At 39.2% G+C, this 22,227-nt stretch overlaps 1 protein-coding gene across 2 annotated transcripts in view; it reads left to right on the forward strand.

The window, feature by feature from the left end:
- LOC127958567 (tectonic-2) overlaps positions 1–22,013 on the forward strand; it is a 90,168-nt gene extending 68,155 nt beyond the window's left edge. Inside the window, exons 10-18 of one of the 2 annotated variants that reach the window (XM_052557465.1) lie at positions 18,789–18,902; positions 18,996–19,070; positions 19,161–19,250; positions 19,334–19,451; positions 19,547–19,650; positions 20,560–20,707; positions 20,829–20,972; positions 21,119–21,207; positions 21,690–22,013. In XM_052557465.1, the coding sequence (XP_052413425.1) occupies positions 18,789–18,902; positions 18,996–19,070; positions 19,161–19,250; positions 19,334–19,451; positions 19,547–19,650; positions 20,560–20,707; positions 20,829–20,972; positions 21,119–21,207; positions 21,690–21,811 (1,004 nt within the window). In that variant the 3' untranslated portion in view covers positions 21,812–22,013. The remainder of the gene's footprint in view (positions 1–18,788; positions 18,903–18,995; positions 19,071–19,160; positions 19,251–19,333; positions 19,452–19,546; positions 19,651–20,559; positions 20,708–20,828; positions 20,973–21,118; positions 21,208–21,689) is intronic. The other variant, XM_052557464.1, reaches the window with a different exon arrangement.
- The last annotated feature ends 214 nt before the right edge of the window (positions 22,014–22,227 follow it).

Here is a 22,227-nt window from a genome sequence, read left to right on the forward strand (position 1 = left end):
AAAACCGGCCTTTTTTTTTACAAGGAGTGGGCATAACCTTGGCTTGACTTATTTTGAGAGGAAGCGTCGCAGCCTCTTTCCCGTTTGTTTTTGCAGGACGGGGTGGAACCTGCTGGGTGGGGCCAGGATTACAACTGCCGGAGCAGTCGGCCATTTTTTTACGAGGAAGCGGCGTTACCTCGGCCTTGTATGTTTTAAGAGGTGGTCGTGCAGCCTCTGCCCTTTTTTTAAGAGGAAGGGGTGGAAACTCTGCTTCAGTTATTTTAAGAGGAAGCGGTGCAGCCTCTGTACTTGCACATCGCTGTGCATATAGCCGTTTGGCTATTGTCGACCTCTTGGTTGGTCGCGGCATCTGTGAACACGGAAACAGAATTACTACATGTACTTCTCAATTCTTAAAGCATCAGAACCTGATTACACTGTAGCTATTCAAACGGTTCAAATGATTAACATAAAAATGTGATGTACTAACATTAACAGGAATGGAAAGAGAATAAGAAATGTTTCTTAATTAAAATATCAATGCAAGATTTTGTGACCAGCAACATATTCACATAAGCCCTTGACAAGACACAAGTACTGATTAATATCTTAACACTGCCCAGCACACATGGATACGGTCTTAATTTTGCTATGAAAAAAGCAAGCATTTAACTTCAACTCGCAGTCTATAACCAGTGCACCACCACACAAAAGAAAAAGATACATTTGTCAGCTATGGTTTATTATACATTTAAATGCACTTTAGCAGTATATTCTAAACAATGTTTGACTTACCTCGCAGTCTTTGACCAATGTGCCACCACAAGTGAAAGAAAAGGCATACTTGCCAGCTATGCTTTGTTATACATTTAAACATTTACTTCAGCAGTATATTTTAAATTGTTTTTTTAAATGGTTACAAAAAGTTGAATTACCTCAGCTCGCAGTCTAGAACCAGTGCACCACCACACATAGAAGAAAAAGGTACACTTGTCAGCCAGGCTTTGTTATACATTTAAACACTTACTTCAGCAGTATGTTCTAAATGCAAGTTCAAAAATTGACATACCTCAACTCAGTCTTTTCCCAGTGTACCAGCACATGCAAAAAAGTAGTGTGATCGTTAGGAATTTTAAGAACTTCATTTCACACATTTAAAAATTATATTGAAATTATAAAAGGTTACCTCAACTCACACTTATCCATTCACCAGCACACATAAGTATTGTTTAGCATATTCAATTTACACCTTTCACAAAAAAATTTTCAAAGCTAAAACTTTCAACTATCACTTAAGGAGACAATTTTTCAAAAAATATATCAACAGGAATGAAAACAACGGAATAAAGAAACGTTTCTTAAAATATCCATGCAAGATTTTATAATGACCAGCAACAATTATTCACATAAGCCCTTGACAAGACAAGTACTGATGATATCTTAAGACTGCCCAGCACACATGGATACAGTCTTAATTTTGATATAAAAAAAAAAAAAAAAAAAAAGCATTCAACTCGCAGTCTATAACCAGTGCACCACCACACACACACACAAAAGGTATACTTGTCAGGCATGCTAGGTTTTACATTTCACAGTAGATTCTAAATTCTTTAATAGTTACAAAAAGTTGCCTTACCTCAGCTCGCAGTCTTTAACCAGTGCACCATCACACACAAAAAAATACATTTGTCAGGCATGCTTTGTTATGCATTGAAACATTTACTTCAGCAGAATATTCCAAATTATTTTTAAATGGTTACAAAAAGATGCCTTACCTCAGCTCACAGTCTTTAACCAGTGCACCACCACACACACACACACACACACACAAAAGGTATACTTGTCAGGCATGCTTTGTTATACATTTACTTCAGCAGTATATTCTAAGTGCATTTTAATAAAGTTTGAAAAGTTTGACATACCTCAACTGTCTTTTACCAGTGTACCAGCACATGCAAGAAAGAAGAGTGATAAGTTTTAAGAACTTAACATACATTTAAAAAGTACAATCAAATTATTTTTACATATACAAGAATTATAAATGTTACCTCAACTCACTCTTGTTAATACACCAGCACACATAAAAAGAAGAAAGTATTGTTTAGCATATATTCAAATTACACATTTCACAAAAAAATAAAATAAATAACTTTCACAGTTAAATAAACTCTTTATTAAACTATCAATTAATGAGACCATTTTCAATAAAATATAGTGTAGACTACGAAGACTAAATTACTTTGTTTAAATAATTTGCAAACAATCTGAATCAGAATTACTAAACTCTTGTGCGTCGCTTTTCCAAAAACACACAAAATCCCTAATATTAAACATTAAATTACCTTCCAATAAAATCCAGAATTGTATTACATATCAAACAATAGACTACCATAATAAGAAAACTAATTAAAGTAAAGAGAAAACACTTAAAATGAGTTGGCACTTTGAACACTTGGTCATTACAAAAAACAAACAAAATGAACATATTAAACACTTCAGCAAAAAATCCACAATCCAAACTAAGAAGAAATAATTAACACACAGACACTTTTAAAACAAACGTACCTTCTGTAGAAAAAACAGATAAACTGAGCAGCACATGCTCTCTCCCTGATATACTGTCAATTTAAGACCAGGTGCAGCTTGATTAATTGGTTAGCACGTGGTCTGATGCTTTTGTGAACATTCTCACACCTTAACCTCTCTTCTGTGGCTTATCAAATGTGTGTCAACTAATGTGGCTCTCTCTGTTAAGGCACTGGTCCCAAACCTGAGAGGTCGTGGGATCGAATCCGGGGTGGGTAAGGTTGATCCGATGTAAGTCTTTTTTTGGCCATTTTGCTTCGTCCCGCTCCTTGTTAGTTGCTATTAAGCTAATTAAGTGTTTCCGTTTAAACGCTACTCCTCCTTCAAAAGTGTTTTGATTTTTCTGAAATTTGCCACAGACGATCTTGGGACCGAGCCGCACAGAAATGACTGAACAGATTTTTGATATTCATCTTTGTTCAAAAGTTATTAAATTGTGAACATAATGAGGTCCACCCAAAATCGGTTAAGAGGCTGTATCTCGGCCAAACATTGATCAATCGAAACTAAACTTGATACACTTCATCAACACCATGACCTGAGGGTTCAAGCCGAATTCGGGAATAGCGCCACCTATGGGTGTTGAGATACCAAAAATTCACATTTCTGCTTATAACTTTTGAACAATTAGTTGGAAAATCATGATCTTGTTGTCTGTCTATTCCTCGGATCATGCTGAATCCATGGATGTAAATTTTGCCAGGATTGACTAAACTAACTGCCTGACATTAAGAATTGTGTCCTAAGTTTCTATATCTTTTCAACCCATGGAAAGATTTCTACTATAATCGGTAGGGATTAATAAAACCATGTTTCGGATGTACCTCAGATATCTGAATTACAATTTACTTAACTTTCCACATTACGCTTGCTTAAATTGCTCAGAAACTTTCTTTAGTGATCTCATTCTCACACCTTAACCTTTCTTCTGCCTCTTGCTGGATGTATAGCGAGTCAGTGGTGCAGTCTGTTAAGGTGGTGGTTCTGAACTTCTGAGGTCATGGGTTCGAATCCAGTGCACTGTTGTTCATGGGTTTGAATCAAGGGCAGTTAATGTTGCTTCTGTGTTCATGGGTTCAAATCAGCGGCAGTTAATGTTGCCTCTGTTCAAGGCATTGGATTTTCTGCGTGTGTTCGCATTGAATGAAAAATGTTTTTGGTCTTTCTCATCTAAAGTTCTGTTCAATTTCAAACTTCTCTACTTCTGAACCGATCTGTTGTCCTGACGTACGTTCCGTTTCGGCCGTTTTGCGTCGTCCCGCTCGTTGCTCTGGCTACAGCCCTTCAGGGCTTGGCCCCGGGATCGCTGCTTGCAGCTATATTTATTATTATTCTTCTTTTCGTCCAATGGGGGTCTATGGCAGCCCTATGAAGGGAACATGGGAAAATGATGAAATTTGGCACACTTGTAGAGATGACCACTATTAGTGATCTGACCAACTTTGGGGTCTCTAGGACCAACTCTACAGCGCCACCACCAGTTCAAAAATTCAACATTCAAACGTTAATAACTCTTAAACAACTTATTCTATTAAAATAAAACTTAGTACATCTATTTTGTCTCTTCATGGAGATTCCATTCCATATCTTACATTAAGACTCCGCCCATTACAGTAGCGGCCATTTTGAAAAGTACAGTAATCAGTCTAAACACTACTCCTCCTTCAAAATTGGTCCAATTCTTCTGAAATTTGGCTCAGATGTTCTTTGGACTGAGCCGCACAGAAATGACTGAACAGAATTTTTTGAACACTAGTGAAAAAAAAAGTTATGATGCTGTGAACTTAATGAGGCTGACCTAAAATCGGTTGAGATGCTGTATCTCGGCCAAACTTTGATCAATCAATACCAAACTTGGTACACTTCATCTACACCATGATCTGGGGGTCCATGCCAAATTTGGGAATAGCGCCACCTATGGGTGTTGAGATACCAAAAATGCACTTTTTTGCTTATAACTTCTGAACAATTCATCAGAAAATTATTTTCTTGATGTCTATGGATTCTTTAGATCATTCCGGATCTGTGGATGTCCATTTTGTCGAGACCACCAGGACCACCCGTCCGCCATTTTGAATTTTGTCATAAATTGCTATATCTTTTGATCTATTGTACATATCTTCACAAAAATCGATAGGCATCATCAACAACATGTGCCTGAGGTACCCCGGAAGTTAGAAGACAGCGCCACCTAGTGTTCAAGAGATATAACGATTCTTGCAAAACCCCTTATAACTACTGTAAATTTTGATCGATTTTTGATATTTTTATGTCATTTGATTCCGTGGGTTATGCCAAATCAGATGATGTCTCATTTGCCATTTTCCAATATGGCGTCTGTCCGCCATATTGAATGGATTTAAATACAGTTTTTTCGCTACTCCTCCCTGAAATCTTGTTCAATTTTGTTCAAAATTTTATCAGATGAACTTCAGACCGGGCCTGACAGAAATGACTGAACAGATTTTTGATATTCACTCCCGTTCCCGACGTGTACAGCTCTGAAGTTGACCGTGCCTGTGCTGGTTGATTTATGGTAATTAGCTTAGCATGCTAATTAGCTAAAATGCTAACACGTTTCTATTGACTCTAATGGGTCTCCTGAGCTATCTGGTTAACTTTGAGCAACGTTAGCATTTTTTAGCGTAGCATGCTAATCTGGCTAAAATGCTGCTTCGGGCTTTTGAGAGTTAATTCTCACACCTTAACCTCTCTTCTGTGCCATGCAAACAGTGTGTCAACTAATGTGGCGCACTTCGCTAAGGCACTCGTCCCAAACCCGAGAGGTCGTGGGATCGAATCCAGGGTGGGTAATGTTGATCCGATGGAAGTTCCATTTTGACTGTTTTGCTTCGTCCCGCTCGTTGCTCTGGCTACAGCCCTTCAGGGCTTGGCCCCGGTATCGCTGCTTGCAGCTATATTTAGGGGCCAAGCCCAGAGGGCTGTAGCCCCTATTGTATCTGTACGTTTTCTTTATTATTATTATTATTATTCTTCTTCTTCTTCTTCTTGGCCAATGGGGGTCTATGGCAGCCCTATGAAGGGAACATGGGAAAATGATGAAATTTGGCACACTTGTAGAGATGACCATTATTAGTGATCTGACCAACTTTGGGGTCTCTATGACCAACTCTATAGCGCCACCACCAGTTCAAAAATTCAACATTCAAACGTTAATAACTCTTGAACCACTAATTCTATGAAAATTAAACTTAGTACATCTGTTTTGTCTCTTCATGGAGATTCGATTCCATATCTTACATTAAGACTCCGCCCATTACAGTAGCGGCCATTTTGAAAAGTACAGTATTCAGTCTAAACACTACTCCTCCTTCAAAATTGGTCCAATTCTTCTGAAATTTGGCTCCGATGATCTTTGGACTGAGCTGCACAGAAATGACTGAACAGATTTTTGATTTTCGTCTTTGTTCAAAAGTTATTCAATTGTGAACTTAATGAGGCTGACCTAAAATCGGTTGAGATGCTGTATCTTGGCCAAACTTTGATCAATCGATACCAAACTTGGTACACTTCATCTACACCATGATCTGGGGGTCCACGCCAAATTTGGGAACAGCGCCACCTATGGGTGTTGAGATACCAAAAATGCACTTTTTTGCTTATAACTTCTGAACAATTCATCAGAAAATTATGATCTTGATGTCTATGGATTCTTTAGATCATTCCGGATCTGTGGATGTCAATTTTGTCGAGACCACCAGGACCACCCGTCCGCCATTTTGAATTTTGTCATAAATTGCTATATCTTTTGATCTATTGTACATATCTTCACAAAAATCGATAGGCATCATCAACAACATGTGCCTGAGGTACCTCGGAAGTTAGAAGACAGCGCCACCTAGTGTTCAAGAGATATAACGATTCTTGCAAAACCCCTTATAACTACTGTAAATTTTGATCGATTTTTGATATTTTTATGTCATTTGATTCCGTGGGTTATGCCAAATCAGATGATGTCTCATTTGCCATTTTCCAATATGGCGTCTGTCCGCCATATTGAATGGATTTAAATACAGTTTTTTCGCTACTCCTCCCTGAAATCTTGTTCAATTTTGTTCAAAATTTTATCAGATGAACTTCAGACCGGGCCTGACAGAAATGACTGAACAGATTTTTGATATTCACTCCCGTTCCCGACGTGTACAGCTCTGAAGTTGACCGTGCCTGTGCTGGTTGATTTATGCTAATTAGCTTAGCATGCTAATTAGCTAAAATGCTAACACGTTTCTATTGACTCTAATGGGTCTCCTGAGCTATCTGGTTAACTTTGAGCAACGTTAGCATTTTTTAGCGTAGCATGCTAATCTGGCTAAAATGCTGCTTCGGGCTTTTGAGAGTTAATTCTCACACCTTAACCTCTCTTCTGTGCCATGTAAATCGTGTGTCAACTAATGTGGCGCACTTCGCTAAGCCACCGGTCCCGAACCCGAGAGGTCGTGGGATCGAATCCGGGGTGGGTAGCGTCGATCCGATGTGAGTTCCGTTTTGGCCATTTTGCTTCGTCCCGCTCGTTGCTCTGGCTACAGCCCTTCAGGGCTTGGCCCCGGTATCGCTGCTTGCAGCTATATTTATTAGGGGCCAAGCCCAGAGGGCTGTAGCCCCTATTGTATCTGTACGTTTTCTTTATTATTATTATTCTTCTTCTTCTCGTCCAATGGGGGTCTATGGCAGCCCTATGAAGGAAACATGGGAAAATGATGAAATTTGGCACACTTGTAGAGATGACCATTATTAGTGATCTGACCAACTTTGGGGTCTCTAGGACCAACTCTACAGCGCCACCACCAGTTCAAAAATTCAACATTCAAACGTTAATAACTCTTGAACCACTAATTCTATGAAAATAAAACTTAGTACATCTGTTTTGTCTCTTCATGGAGATTCCATTCCACTCCTTACATTAAGACTCCGCCCATTACAGTAGCGGCCATTTTGAAAAGTACAGTATTCAGTCTAAACACTACTCCTCCTTCAAAATTGGTCCAATTCTTCTGAAATTTGGCTCAGATGTTCTTTGGACTGAGCCGCACAGAAATGACTGAACAGATTTTTGATTTTCGTTTTTGTTCAAAAGTTATTCAATTGTGAACTTAATGAGGCTGACCTAAAATCGGTTGAGATGCTGTATCTCGGCCAAACTTTGATCAATCGATACCAAACTTGGTACACTTCATCTACACCATGATCTGGGGGTCCACGCCAAATTTGGGAACAGCGCCACCTATGGGTGTCGAGTTACCAAAAATGCACTTTTTTGCTTAAAACTTCTGAACAATTCATCAGAAAATTATAATCTTGATGTCTATGGATTCTTTAGATCATTCCGAATCTGTGGATGTCCATTTTGTCAAGACCACCTGGACCACCCGTCCGCCATTTTGAAATTTGTCAAAAATTGCTATATCTTTTGATCTACTGTACATATCTTCACAAAAATCGATAGGCATCATCAACACCATGTGCCGGAGGTACCCCGGAAGTTAGAAGACAGCGCCACCTAGTGTTCAAGAGATATAACGATTCTTGCAAAACCCCTTATAACTACTGTAAATGTTGATCAATTTTTGTTATTTTTATGTCATTTTATTCCTTTGGTTATGCCGAATCTGATGATGTCTCAATTTTCATTTTCCAATATGGCGTCTGTCCGCCATATTGAATGGAATGAAATACAGTTTTTTCGCTACTCCTCCCTGAAATCTTGTTCAATTTCGTTCAAAATGTTATCAGATGAACTTCAGACCAGGCCTGACAGAAATGACTGAACAGATTTTTGATATTCACTCCCGTTCCCGACATGTACTGCTCCGAAGTTGACCGTGCCTGTGCTTGTTGATTAATGCTAGTTAGCTTAGCATGCTAATTAGCTAAAATGCTAACACGTGTCTATTGACTCTAATGGGTCTCCTGAGCTATCTGGTTAACTTTGAGCAACGTTAGCATTTTTTAGCGTAGCATGCTAATCTGGCTAAAATGCTGCTTCGGGCTTTTGAGAGTTAATTCTCACACCTTAACCTCTCTTCTGTGCCATGCGAACAGTGTGTCAACTAATGTGGCGCACTTAGCTAAGGCACTCGTCCCAAACCCGAGAGGTCGTGGGATCGAATCCGGGGTGGGTCACGTCGGTCCGATGGAAGTTCCATTTTGGCCGTTTTGCTTCGTCCCGCTCGTTGCTCTGGCTACAGCCCTTCAGGGCTTGGCCCCGGTATCGCTGCTTGCAGCTATATTTAGGGGCCAAGCCCAGAGGGCTGTAGCCCCTATTGTATCTGTACGTTTTCTTTATTATTATTATTATTATTATTATTATTCTTCTTCTTCTCCAATGGGAGTCTATGGCAGCCCTATGAAGGGAACATGGGAAAATGATGAAATTTGGCACACTTGTAGAGATGACCATTATTAGTGATCTGACCAACTTTGGGGTCTCTAGGACCAACTCTACAGCGCCACCACCAGTTCAAAAATTCAACATTCAAACGTTAATAACTCTTGAACCACTAATTCTATGAAAATAAAACTTAGTACATCTATTTTGTCTCTTCATGGAGATTCCATTCCACACCTTACATTAAGACTCCGCCCATTACAGTAGCGGCCATTTTGAAAAGTACAGTATTCAGTCTAAACACTACTCCTCCTTCAAAATTGGTCCAATTCTTCTGAAATTTGGCTCAGATGTTCTTTGGACTGAACCGCACAGAAATGACTGAACAGAATTTTTTGAACACTAGTGAAAAAAAAAGTTATGATGCTGTGAACTTACTGAGCTTGACCTCAAATCGGTTGAGATGCTGTATCTCGGCCAAACTTTGATCAATCGATACCAAACTTGGTACACTTCATCTACACCATGATCTGGGGGTCCACGCCAAATTTGGGAACAGCGCCACCTATGGGTGTTGAGATACCAAAAATGCACTTTTTTGCTTATAACTTCTGAACAATTCATCAGAAAATTATTTTCTTGATGTCTATGGATTCTTTAGATCATTCCGGATCTGTGGATGTCAATTTTGTCGAGACCACCAGGACCACCCGTCCGCCATTTTGAATTTTGTCATAAATTGCTATATCTTTTGATCTATTGTACATATCTTCACAAAAATCGATAGGCATCATCAACAACATGTGCCTGAGGTACCCCGGAAGTTAGAAGACAGCGCCACCTAGTGTTCAAGAGATATAACGATTCTTGCAAAACCCCTTATAACTACTGTAAATGTTGATCGATTTTTGATATTTTTATGTCATTTGATTCCGTGGGTTATGCCAAATCAGATGATGTCTCATTTGCCATTTTCCAATATGGCGTCTGTCCGCCATATTGAATGGATTTAAATACAGTTTTTTCACTACTCCTCCCTGAAATCTTGTTCAATTTTGTTCAAAATTTTATCAGATGAACTTCAGACCGGGCCTGACAGAAATGACTGAACAGATTTTTGATATTCACTCCCGTTCCCGACGTGTACAGCTCTGAAGTTGACCGTGCCTGTGCTGGTTGATTTATGCTAATTAGCTTAGCATGCTAATTAGCTAAAATGCTAACACGTTTCTATTGACTCTAATGGGTCTCCTGAGCTATCTGGTTAACTTTGAGCAACGTTAGCATTTTTTAGCGTAGCATGCTAATCTGGCTAAAATGCTGCTTCGGGCTTTTGAGAGTTAATTCTCACACCTTAACCTCTCTTCTGTGCCATGCAAACAGTGTGTCAACTAATGTGGCACACTTAGCTAAGGCACTCGTCCCGAACCCGAGAGGGCGTGGGATCGAATCCGGGGTGGGTAACGTCGATCCGATGGAAGTTCCGTTTTGGCCGTTTTGCTTCGTCCCGCTCGTTGCTCTGGCTACAGCCCTTCAGGGCTTGGCCCCGGTATCGCTGCTTGCAGCTATATTAGCGATTGTTTTTGGTAGAATTTTCGAGCAAAAACAATCGATCACTATGCTAGCCCTATGAAGGGAACATGGGAAAATGATAAAATTTGGCACACTTCTAGAGATGGTCACCAATAGTGATCTGACCAACTTTGGGGTCTCTAAGACCAACTCTACAGCGCCACCACCAGTTCAAAAATTCAGTTTTGAAACTTTAATAACTCCTGAACCCTTTGGTCTAGACAGATAAAACTTAGTACACATGATTACTCTCTTCATGGAGATTACATTCTATACCTTACATTAAGTCTCCACCCATTACAATAATTGCTATTAAGCTGATTAAGTGTTTCCGTTTAAACGCTACTCCTCCTTCAAAAGTGGTTTGATTTTTCTGAAATTGACGACAAACGATCTTCGGACCGAGCCGCACAGAAATGACTGAACAGATTTTTGATATTCGTCTTTGTTCAAAAGTTATTCAATTGTGAACATAACGAGGTCGACCCAAAATCGGTTCAGAGGCTGTATCTCGGCCAAACATTGATCAATCGAAACCAAACTTAATACACTTCATCAACACCATGATCTGAGGGTTCATGCCGAAATCGGGCACAGCGCCACCTATGGGTCATGAGATACCATAAATGCGCATTTTTCATTATAACTTTTGAACACCTTCTTCAATCAAGATAAAACTTAGTACACCTGATTCCTCTCTTCACGCTGTTCACATTGAATAGTTAATATTAAGATTCCAGCCATTACAGTAACCCGCATAATGAAAAGTACAGTATTTCGTTTTTTCGCTACTCCTCCTTCAAATGTGGCCCAATTCTTCTCAAAATTTCCTCAGACGATCTTTGGACCGAGCCGCACAGAAATGACTGAACAGAATTTTTCGACCTACTGGTCAAAAAAAGAGTTATGATGCCCTGAAGTTAACAGTGTTAAACTGAAATTGTTTGAAAGGCTATATCTCGGCCGTACTTTGATCAATCGCCACAAAACTCGCTACACTTCATCAACACTATGAACTGAGAATATATCCCAAAGTTGGGAACAGCGCCACCTATAGGTCGTGAGATACCAAAAACTCACATTTCTGCTTATAACTTTTGAACAATTAGTTGGAAAATCATGATCTTGTTGTCTGTCTATTCCTCGGATCATGCCGAATCCATGGATGTAAATTTTGCCAGGATTGACTAAACTACCTGTATGACATTAAGAATTTTTCATAAGTTGCTATATCTTTTCAAACCATGGAAAGATTTTTACAATAATCGGTAGGGATAATTAAAACCATGTTCTGGACATACCTCAGAAGTCTGAATTACAATTTACTGAACTTTCCATATAACGTTGCTTAAAATGCTAGGCAACTTTCTTTAGTGACCTCATTCTCTAACCATACCCTCTCTTCTGCAGCACACTGGATGTGTAACAACTCAGTGGTACAGTCTGTTAAGCCGTTGGCTCAGAGATTCTGAGGTCATGGGTTCGAATCCAGGACAGTTAATGTTGTTTCTGAGTTCATGGGTTCGGATCAAAGGCAGTTAATGTTGCTTCTGTTCAAGCCATTGGATTTTCTGCCAGTGTTCGCATTGAATCAAAAATATGTTTTTGGTCTTTCTCATCTAAAGTTCTGTTCAATTTCAAACTTCTCTACTTCTGAACCGATCGGTTGTCCTGACGTACGCTCCGTTTCGGCCGTTTTGCTTCGTCCCGCTCGTTGCTCTGGCTACAGCCCTTCAGGGCTTGGCCCCGGTATCGCTGCTTGCAGCTATATTTATTATTATTATTCTTCTTCTTCTTCTTCTCGTCCAATGGGAGTCTATGGCAGCCCTATGAAGGGAACATGGGAAAATGATGAAATTTGGCACACCTGTAGAACTGGTCATTATTAGTGATCTGACCAACTTTGGGGTCTCTAGGCCAAACTCTATAGCGCCACCACCAGTTCAAAAATTCAACATTCAAACGTTAATAACTCTTGAACCACTAATTCTATGAAAATAAAACTTAGTACATCTATTTTGTCTCTTCATGGAGATTCCATTCCATACCTTACATTAAGACTCCGCCCATTACAGTAACGGCCATTTTGAAAAGTACAGTATTCAGTCTAAACACTACTCCTCCTTCAAAATGGGTCCAATTCTTCTGAAATTTGTCTCAGATGTTCTTTGGACTGAGCCGCACAGAAATGACTGAACAGAATTTTTTGAACACTAGTGAAAAAAAAAGTTATGATGCTGTGAACTTACTGAGACTGACCTAAAATCGGTTGAGATGCTGTATCTCGGCCAAACTTTGATCAATCGATACCAAACTTGGAACACTTCATCTACACCATGAGCTGGGGGTCCATGCCAAATTTGGGAATAGCGCCACCTATGGGTGTTGAGATACCAAAAATGCACTTTTTTGCTTATAACTTCTGAACAGTTCATCAGAAAATTATTATTTTGATGTCTATGGATTCTTTAGATCATTCCGGATCTGGGGATGTCAATTTTGTCAAGACCACCAGGACCACCCGTCCGCCATTTTGAAATTTGTCAAAAATTGCTATATCTTTTGATCTACTGGACAAATCTTCACAAAAATCGATAGACATCATCAACAACATGTGCCTGAGGTACCCCGGAAGTTTGCATACAGCGCCACCTAGTGTTCAAGAGATATAACGATTCTTGCAAAACCCCTTATAACTACTGTAAATTGTGATCAATTTTTGTTATTTTTATGTCATTTGATTCCTTGGGTTATGCCGAATCTGATGATGTCTCATTTGCCATTTTCCAATATGGCGTCTGTCCGCCATATTGAATGGATTTAAATACAGTTTTTTCGCTACTCCTCCCTGAAATCTTGTTCAATTTTGTCCAAAATGTTATCAGATGAACTTCAGACCGGGCCTGACAGAAATGACTGAACAGATTTTTGATATTCACTCCCGTTCCCGACGTGTACAGCTCTGAAGTTGACCGTGCCTGTGCTGGTTGATTTATGCTAATTAGCTTAGCATGCTAATTAGCTAAAATGCTAACACGTTTCTATTGACTCTAATGGGTCTCCTGAGCTATCTGGTTCACTTTGAGCAACGTTAGCATTTTTTAGCGTAGCATGCTAATCTGGCTAAAATGCTGCTTCGGGCTTTTGAGAGTTAATTCTCACACCTTAACCTCTCTTCTGTGCCATGCAAACTGTGTGTCAACTAATGTGGCGCACTTCGCTAAGGCACTGGTCCCAGACCCGAGAGGTCGTGGGATCGAATCCGGGGTGGGTAACGTCGATCCAATGTAAGTTCCGTTTTGGCCGTTTTGCGTCGTCCCGCTCGTTGCTCTGGCTACAGCCCTTCAGGGCTTGGCCCCGGTATCGCTGCTTGCAGCTATATTTAGGGGCCAAGCCCAAAGGGCTGTAGCCCCTATTGTATCTGTACGTTTTATTATTATTATTATTATTATTATTATTATTATTCTTCTTCTTCTCCAATGGGAGTCTATGGCAGCCCTATGAAGGAAACATGGGAAAATGATGAAATTTGGCACACTTGTAGAACTGGTCATTATTAGTGATCTGACCAACTTTGGGGTCTCTAGGCCAAACTCTATAGCGCCACCAGCAGTCCAAAAATTTAACATTCAAACGTTAATAACTCTTGAACCACTAATTGTATGAAAATAAAACTTAGTACATCTATTTTGTCTCTTCATGGAGATTCCATTCCATATCTTACATTAAGACTCCACCCATTACAGTAACGGCCATTTTGAAAAGTACAGTATTCAGTCTAAACACTACTCCTCCTTCAAAATTGGTCCAATTCTTCTGAAATTTGGCTCAGATGTTCTTTGGACTGAGCCGCACAGAAATGACTGAACAGAATTTTTTGAAAACTAGTGAAAAAAAAAGTTATGATGCTGTGAACTTACTGAGGCTGACCTCAAATCGGTTGAGATGCTGTATCTCGGCCAAACTTTGATCAATCGATACCAAACTTGGAACACTTCATCTACACCATGATCTGGGGGTCCATGCCAAATTTGGGGACAGCGCCACCTATGGGTGTTGAGATACCAAAAATGCACTTTTTTGCTTATAACTTCTGAACAATTCATCAGAAAATTATGATCTTGATGTCTATGGATTCTTTAGATCATTCCGAATCTGTGGATGTCAATTTTGTCAAGACCACCTGGACCACCCGTCCGCCATTTTGAAATTTGTCATAAATTGCTATATCTTTTGATCTATTGTACATATCTTCACAAAAATCGATAGGCATCATCAACAACATGTGCCTGAGGTACCCCGCAAGTTAGAAGACAGCGCCACCTAGTGTTCAAGAGATATAACGATTCTTGCAAAACCCCTTATAACTACTGTAAATGTTGATCGATTTTTGATATTTTTATGTCATTTGATTCCGTGGGTTATGCCAAATCAGATGATGTCTCATTTGCCATTTTCCAATATGGCGTCTGTCCGCCATATTGAATGGATTGAAATACAGTTTTTTCGCTACTCCTCCCTGAAATCTTGTTCAATTTTGTTCAAAATTTTATCAGATGAACTTCCGACCGGGCCTGACAGAAATGACTGAACAGATTTTTGATATTCACTCCCGTTCCCGACGTGTACAGCTCCGAAGTTGACCGTGCCTGTGCTGGTTGATTTATGCTAGTTAGCTTAGCATGCTAATTAGCTAAAATGCTAACACGTTTCTATTGACTCTAATGGGTCTCCTGAGCTATCTGGTTAACTTTGAGCAACGTTAGCATTTTTTAGCGTAGCATGCTAATCTGGCTAAAATGCTGCTTCGGGCTTTTGAGAGTTAATTCTCACACCTTAACCTCTCTTCTGTGCCATGCAAACAGTGTGTCAACTAATGTGGCACACTTAGCTAAAGCACTCGTCCCGAACCCGAGAGGTCGTGGGATCGAATCCGGGGTGGGTAATGTCGATCCGATGGAAGTTCCGTTTTGGCCGTTTTGCTTCGTCCCGCTCGTTGCTCTGGCTACAGCCCTTCAGGGCTTGGCCCCGGGATTGCTGCTTGCAGCTATATTAGCGATTGTTTTTGGTAGAATTTTCGAGCAAAAACAATCGATCACTATGCCTGCCCTATGAAGGGAACATGGGAAAATGATGAAATTTGGCACACTTCTAGAGATGGTCACCAATAGTGATCTGACCAATTTTGGGATCTATAGGACCAACTCTACAGCGCCACCACCAGTTCAAAAATTCAATTTTGAAACTTTAATATCTCCTGAACCGTTTGTTCTAGCCAGATCACACTTAGTACACATGATTTCCCTCTTCATGGAGATTACACTCTATACCTTACATTAAGTCTCCACCCATTACAGTAATTGCTATTAAGCTAATTAAGTGTTTCTGTTTAAACACTACTCCTCCTTCAAAAGTGGTTTGATTTTTCTGAAATTTGCCACAGACGATCTTCGGACCGAGCCGCACAGAAATGACTGAACAGATTTTTGATATTCGTTTCTGTTCAAAAGTTATTAAATTGTGAACATAACGAGGTCCACCCAAAATTGGTTAAGAGGCTGTATCTCGGCCAAACATTGATCAATCGAAATTAAACTTGATACACTGCATAAACACCATGATCTGAGGGTACATGCCGAATTCGGGGACAGCGCCACCTATGGGTCATGAGATAGCATAAATGCACATTTCTCCTTATAACTTTTGAAAACCTTCTTCTATCAACATAAAACTTAGTACATCTCATTCCTCTCTTCACGCTGATCACATTTAATAGTTTACATTAAAATTCCTGCCATTACAGTGATGGCCATTTAGAAAAGTACAGTATTCCCTTTTTTCGCTACTCCTCCTTCAAATGTGGCCCAATTCTTCTCAAAATTTCCTCAGACGATCTTTGGACCGAGCCGCACGGAAATGACTGAATAGAATTTTTCGACCTACTGGTCAAAAAAAGAGTTATGATGCTCTGAAGTTAATAGTGTTGAATCGAAATTGAATGAGACGCTATATCTCGGCCGTACTTTGATCAATCGCCACAAAACTCGCTACACTTCATCAACACTATGGACTGAGAATATATCCCAAAGTTGGAAACAGCGCCACCTATGGGTCGTGAGATACCAAAATTTCACATTTCTGCTTATAGCTTTTGAACAATTAGTTGGAAAATCATGATCTTGGTGTCTTTCTATTTTTTGGGTCATGCCGAATCTATGGATGTAAATTTTGCCAGGATTGACTAAACTACCTTAAATTGCTAGGCAAATTTCTTTAGTGACCTCATCCTCACACCTTAACCTTTCTTCTGCAGCTCACTGGATGTGTAAAGACTCAGTGGTGCAGTATGTTAAGATGCTGGTTCTGAGCTTCTGAGGTCATGGGTTCGAATCCAGGGCAGTTAATGTTGTTTCTGTGTATATGGGTTTGGATCAAGGGCAGTTAATGTTGATTCTGTTCAAGCATTTGAATTTCCTGAGTGTGTTTGCCTTGAATCAAAAATGTGTTTTTGGTCTTTCTAATCTAAAGTTCTGTTCAATTTCAAACTTCTCTACTTCTGAACCGATCGGTTGTCCTGACGTGCGTACCGTTGCGGCCGTTTTGCTTCGTCCCGCTCGTTGCTCTGGCTACAGCCCTTCAGGGCTTGGCCCCGGTATCGCTGCTTGCAGCTATATTTATTATTATTATTATTCTTCTTCTTCTCCAATGGGAGTCTATGGCAGCCCTATGAAGGGAACATGGGAAAATGATGAAATTTGGCACACCTGTAGAACTGGTCATTATTAGTGATCTGACCAACTTTGGGGTCTCTAGGCCAAACTCTATAGCGCCACCACCAGTCCAAAAATTCAACATTCAAACGTTAATAACTCTTGAACCACTAATTCTATGAAAATAAAACTTAGTACATCTATTTTGTCTCTTCATGGAGATTCCATTCCATATCTTACATTAAGACTCCGCCCATTACAGTGGTGGCCATTTTGAAAAGTACAGTATTCAGTCTAAACACTACTCCTCCTTCAAAATTGGTCCAATTCTTCTGAAATTTGGCTCAGATGTTCTTTGGACTGAGCCGCACAGAAATGACTGAACAGAATTTTGATTTTCATCTTTGTTCAAAAGTTATTCAATTGTGAACTTAATGAGGCTGACCTAAAATCGGTTGAGATGCTGTATCTCGGCCAAACTTTGATCAATCGAAACCAAACTTGGTACACTTCATCTACACCATGATATGGGGGTCCATGCCAAATTTGGGAATAGCGCCACCTATGGGTGTTGAGATACCAAAAATGCACTTTTTTGCTTATAACTTCTAAACAGTTCTTCAGAAAATTATTATCTTGATGTCTATGGATTCTTTAGATCATTCCGAATCTGTGGATGTCAATTTTGTCAAGACCACCTGGACCACCCGTCCGCCATTTTGAATTTTGTCATAAATTGCTATATCTTTTGATCTACTGTACATATCTTCACAAAAATCGATAGGCATCATCAACAACATGTGCCTGAGGTACCCCGGAAGTTAGAAGACAGCGCCACCTAGTGTTCAAGAGATATAACGATTCTTGCAAAACCCCTGATAACTACTGTAAATGTTGATCGATTTTTGATATTTTTATGTCATTTTATTCCTTTGGTTATGCCGAATCTGATGATGTCTCAACTGTCATTTTCCAACATGGCGTCTGTCCGCCATATTGAATGGAATGAAATACAGTTTTTTCGCTACTCCTCCCTGAAATCTTGTTCAATTTTGTTCAAAATGTTATCAGATGAACTTCAGACCGGGCCTGACAGAAATGACTGAACAGATTTTTGATATTCACTCCCGTTCCCGACGTGTACAGCTCCGAAGTTGACCGTGCCTGTGCTTGTTGATTTATGCTAGTTAGCTTAGCATGCTAATTAGCTAAAATGCTAACACGTTTCTATTGACTCTAATCGGTCTCCTGAGCTATCTGGTTAACTTTGAGCAACGTTAGCATTTTTTAGCGTAGCATGCTAATCTGGCTAAAATGCTGCTTCGGGCTTTTGAGAGTTAATTCTCACACCTTAACCTCTCTTCTGTGCCATACAAACAGTGTGTCAACTAATGTGGCACACTTAGCTAAAGCACTCGTCCCGAACCCGAGAGGTCGTGGGATCGAATCCGGGGTGGGTAACGTCGATCCGATGGAAGTTCCGTTTTGGCCGTTTTGCTTCGTCCCGCTCGTTGCTCTGGCTACAGCCCTTCAGGGCTTGGCCCCGGGATTGCTGCTTGCAGCTATATTTATTATTGTTTTTGTTTTTTAAGTGCCACAAGAGTGTGGTAATGTTGTTGTGGCCTTGCATTACACTCTTTACTGGAGAGGGAACGGCCTCACTGAAATTACTGTGACACGGACATCTGCGAACATCACTGTACCTGGTGAGTCTCACAATATGACACTGCACTGCACTGCACTGTTTTCTTATGCACTTCCTAACATTTTTCTCTCTCTCTCTTTTGCGTCCCGTCTAGTATCTTTGACCAGAAGATACTCTGCAGTGTTTGTGCATGCAAATGAAACATCTCAGTCGAATTCTGGCAGTCCAGGTTAAATGAACTCCCATGATTCATCAGTTTGAGATGCTCAGGAACAATGATTTATTGTGCATTACACTTTTTCTCCTAATGTTTGTACAGGTTACCAGGTGAAGACGCCAGTGATTGGTGGTATTTTGGTCTCTGATACAGAAGATATACTGAGAGCCCAGATCAATCTCTGGCAACCAGGTAGTGCAGCCAATGCATATTCATCTATATTAAACGACTACCCAAAAAGACCTTAGTTTGATCCTGTGCTGTGTCCTCCGCAGGTGGAGATGGCCTGTGCTCCTCTGCTGAAGTGAGACCAGCTCTGTTTGGGATCAACTCCACATCAGGCTGTATGATTCCTGCGAGTTTGCTGAATATGAAACAGTGCGGTCAGTTGAGGTGAGAAACAGTGCTGAAGAGTTTTGAGCACAATACAGTAGGTTCCTGTAGACCAGTTTCATCTGAAAAGGCTTCTTTTGTGTGTGGTTTCACAGAGAAACAGTGCGTGGTGTCCTTGCTGGATTAGTGCCTGCTACACTCGTCTCCACAACAGGAACACCAAACTTTTCCAACCTGTCAGACTGGGTCAACATTACTAGTGAGCACTGCATCGTACAATTATCTGTGATATGTATAATATATCAAACTGTTTTAGAGTCTAGTGATACTTTGACTTATAAAATGTGTAGTTGCAGCTTTAATTTTCGGTCTGGCTGAACACTGCCGGTCAAATTTTTTGGAATCATTTTTTAAAAAGCATTTTCATTTACAAAATTTGTATTATTGCAATTATTATTATTTTTTTTTCATATAATTTGAAGCATAATTTAATCCTGTGTTTCAAAGCTGACTCTGGTCTTTATTGTCACAATATCCTTGAGAAATGCTGATTTGGTGTTCATTTGTTACAAGTCATTATAGGTGTGCACTGTTCAATTATTATAGTTTTTTTTATTATTATTATCAGTGTAAAAAAGAATGTTTTTGTGGCATAGTATTTTTGCAGAAACTGTGATGGATTTTTTTAGGAGGAATATCAATTTCAGAAGATAAGAACCATCTTTATTGTCATCTTTGATCAATTTAATTTGTTTTTGCTGTATGAAAGAATTCATTTCTTTAAAAAAAAAATCTTACCCCAAAATTTTAAATGGTAGTGTTTCATGGTTTCCATTTGTTTTGAACATTACTAATAATAGGAAATGTTTCTAGAATGATTATGATAACACTGAAGACTGGAGTAATGATGCTTTGTCATCATACGAATAAATTAAATTTGAAAATGATACAGTATGTTCCAATAGAAAACATTTTATCCCAATATAATCATATATTGTGAATTGTATATAATTGCGATATTATTTCCCTGTATTACTGTTTTTTACAGTATTTTTGATCAAAATTAATCCAGCCTTGATGAGCAGGAGAGACTTCTTTCAAAAATATAAAAAAGCTGACTAGTGTTTTAAGTGTTTGAATGAAAACAACTCTTGCTCTTATATTTCAGCTTCAGTGCAGAACTCCAGTCAGTCAGCAGAGAACAGCACTGGAGAGTGCTCAGCTGTTCCCACACACCTCCACATCCACGTGTGGAGCGGCATCATGGGAAGTGTGCAGGGTGTGCCTCAGACGTTCATCCAGGCAGTGGAGATTAGGTACAGGACTGCTTCCTGATAGATATTCATTCATGTTCGAGCGTGATGTCTGGATGCATATACAGACTTCTGATAGTTTAAAAATGTTCTGTTTTGCATTCACTCTTTTTCCAATTTTCAGTTTTATAGAAAAAACATGGAGGATAGATTGTGGTATGGGCAGGGTGAACCCGTGTTTAAACCCAGAGCTAATGCAAAATTTCCCTGTGACCTCGTCTGTGACCTTTACTGATAATCCTCTTATTAAACAACCCCCTAGATCCAGGTGGGTCCTACACACACACACACACACACACACAAGTCAGATTACTGTATAGAAACAGTTGCATTTTAATTTCTAAATGTATTTATGTTTACAGTTTGAATTGAACTCTGAAGGTTTATTGGGGTATGTTCTCTTCTCTGCTGCAGGTTCAGTATTAACTTCACCGAGTTTGACTGTGACAGGAACGATGTTTGCTGGCCCGAGTTGGCTTTTCCTCTCACAAGATACTATACTGGTGAGGGCTTGGGCTTCTCATGGTTACTAATAGAATGAGACCGAAATAACCTTAAAAACTCTGTTCTGTTGAAAGGGTCAGCAACACTTAATGTACTATATCATTTTGTTTCTATTTATTGGAATCTGTGCTGAAGTTATAGCACATTTTTAAAATAAGTTATCGCTCACGTTTTGGTATATTTGGATAGTTTATGTGAAATATGAAGCACTAACAGTAGTCTCCTGTAGTGTGACATGCTAGACCTCCTCTACAACTACTTTAAACATCATTTTTGCAATTTTTGTGTAGGCAGTTGTTATGAGCCCATATTTGGGGACAACAAAATATTTATGCTTTCAAAATCTAATTATTCACACTGCAGAAGTGTTTAGGTGAGCTGCACAGCACCTAATCATACAGTTTCTCTTTCACAAAAATTGTAACAGTAAACCTTTATTCAGTCTTAAACTATGAATTTGACATTTTTTCTTTTCCTGCAGGTGAGCCGTATTCCCAGGCTCTGGCTAAAGGTCTCATTCTAGTGTTCTTCTTCATTGCTGCGTCTGTTTTAGGAACTCCATGGAGACAAATCAGACAGGCATGGAATAGTGCTTCATTGTGAAAGAAATCAATGATCTATCAAATTGAATTTGAAATGCAGTTGTAAATAGATGTAGAGATATTATTTATTTTCCTTTTCTGGTTTGTTGATTTTTTTTTTTTACAAATTATTTATTATGTTTTGAAAACTTTTGTAGGTCACATTTATTATGTACAAAGAACTTTTGGATTTTTTTTTATTTTTATTAAATATAGAATGCAAAATAAAAAAAATTATACATTTCATATGTAAACAATGTTTTGTTTCTTACTCTCCTATATATGTAACAAACTATCATATATAATAATAATAACTAATGATGATAATAATAATAGCAACAAAACCAATATACATTTTTATAATATCATTATTTGCATAAGTAAAACACTATTTAGTTTCATACATACATTATGATATATGTAACAAACTATGACATA

Source organism: Carassius gibelio, chromosome B5, assembly GCF_023724105.1.
Source record: "Carassius gibelio isolate Cgi1373 ecotype wild population from Czech Republic chromosome B5, carGib1.2-hapl.c, whole genome shotgun sequence".
NCBI classification, from domain to species: Eukaryota; Metazoa; Chordata; class Actinopteri; order Cypriniformes; family Cyprinidae; genus Carassius; species Carassius gibelio.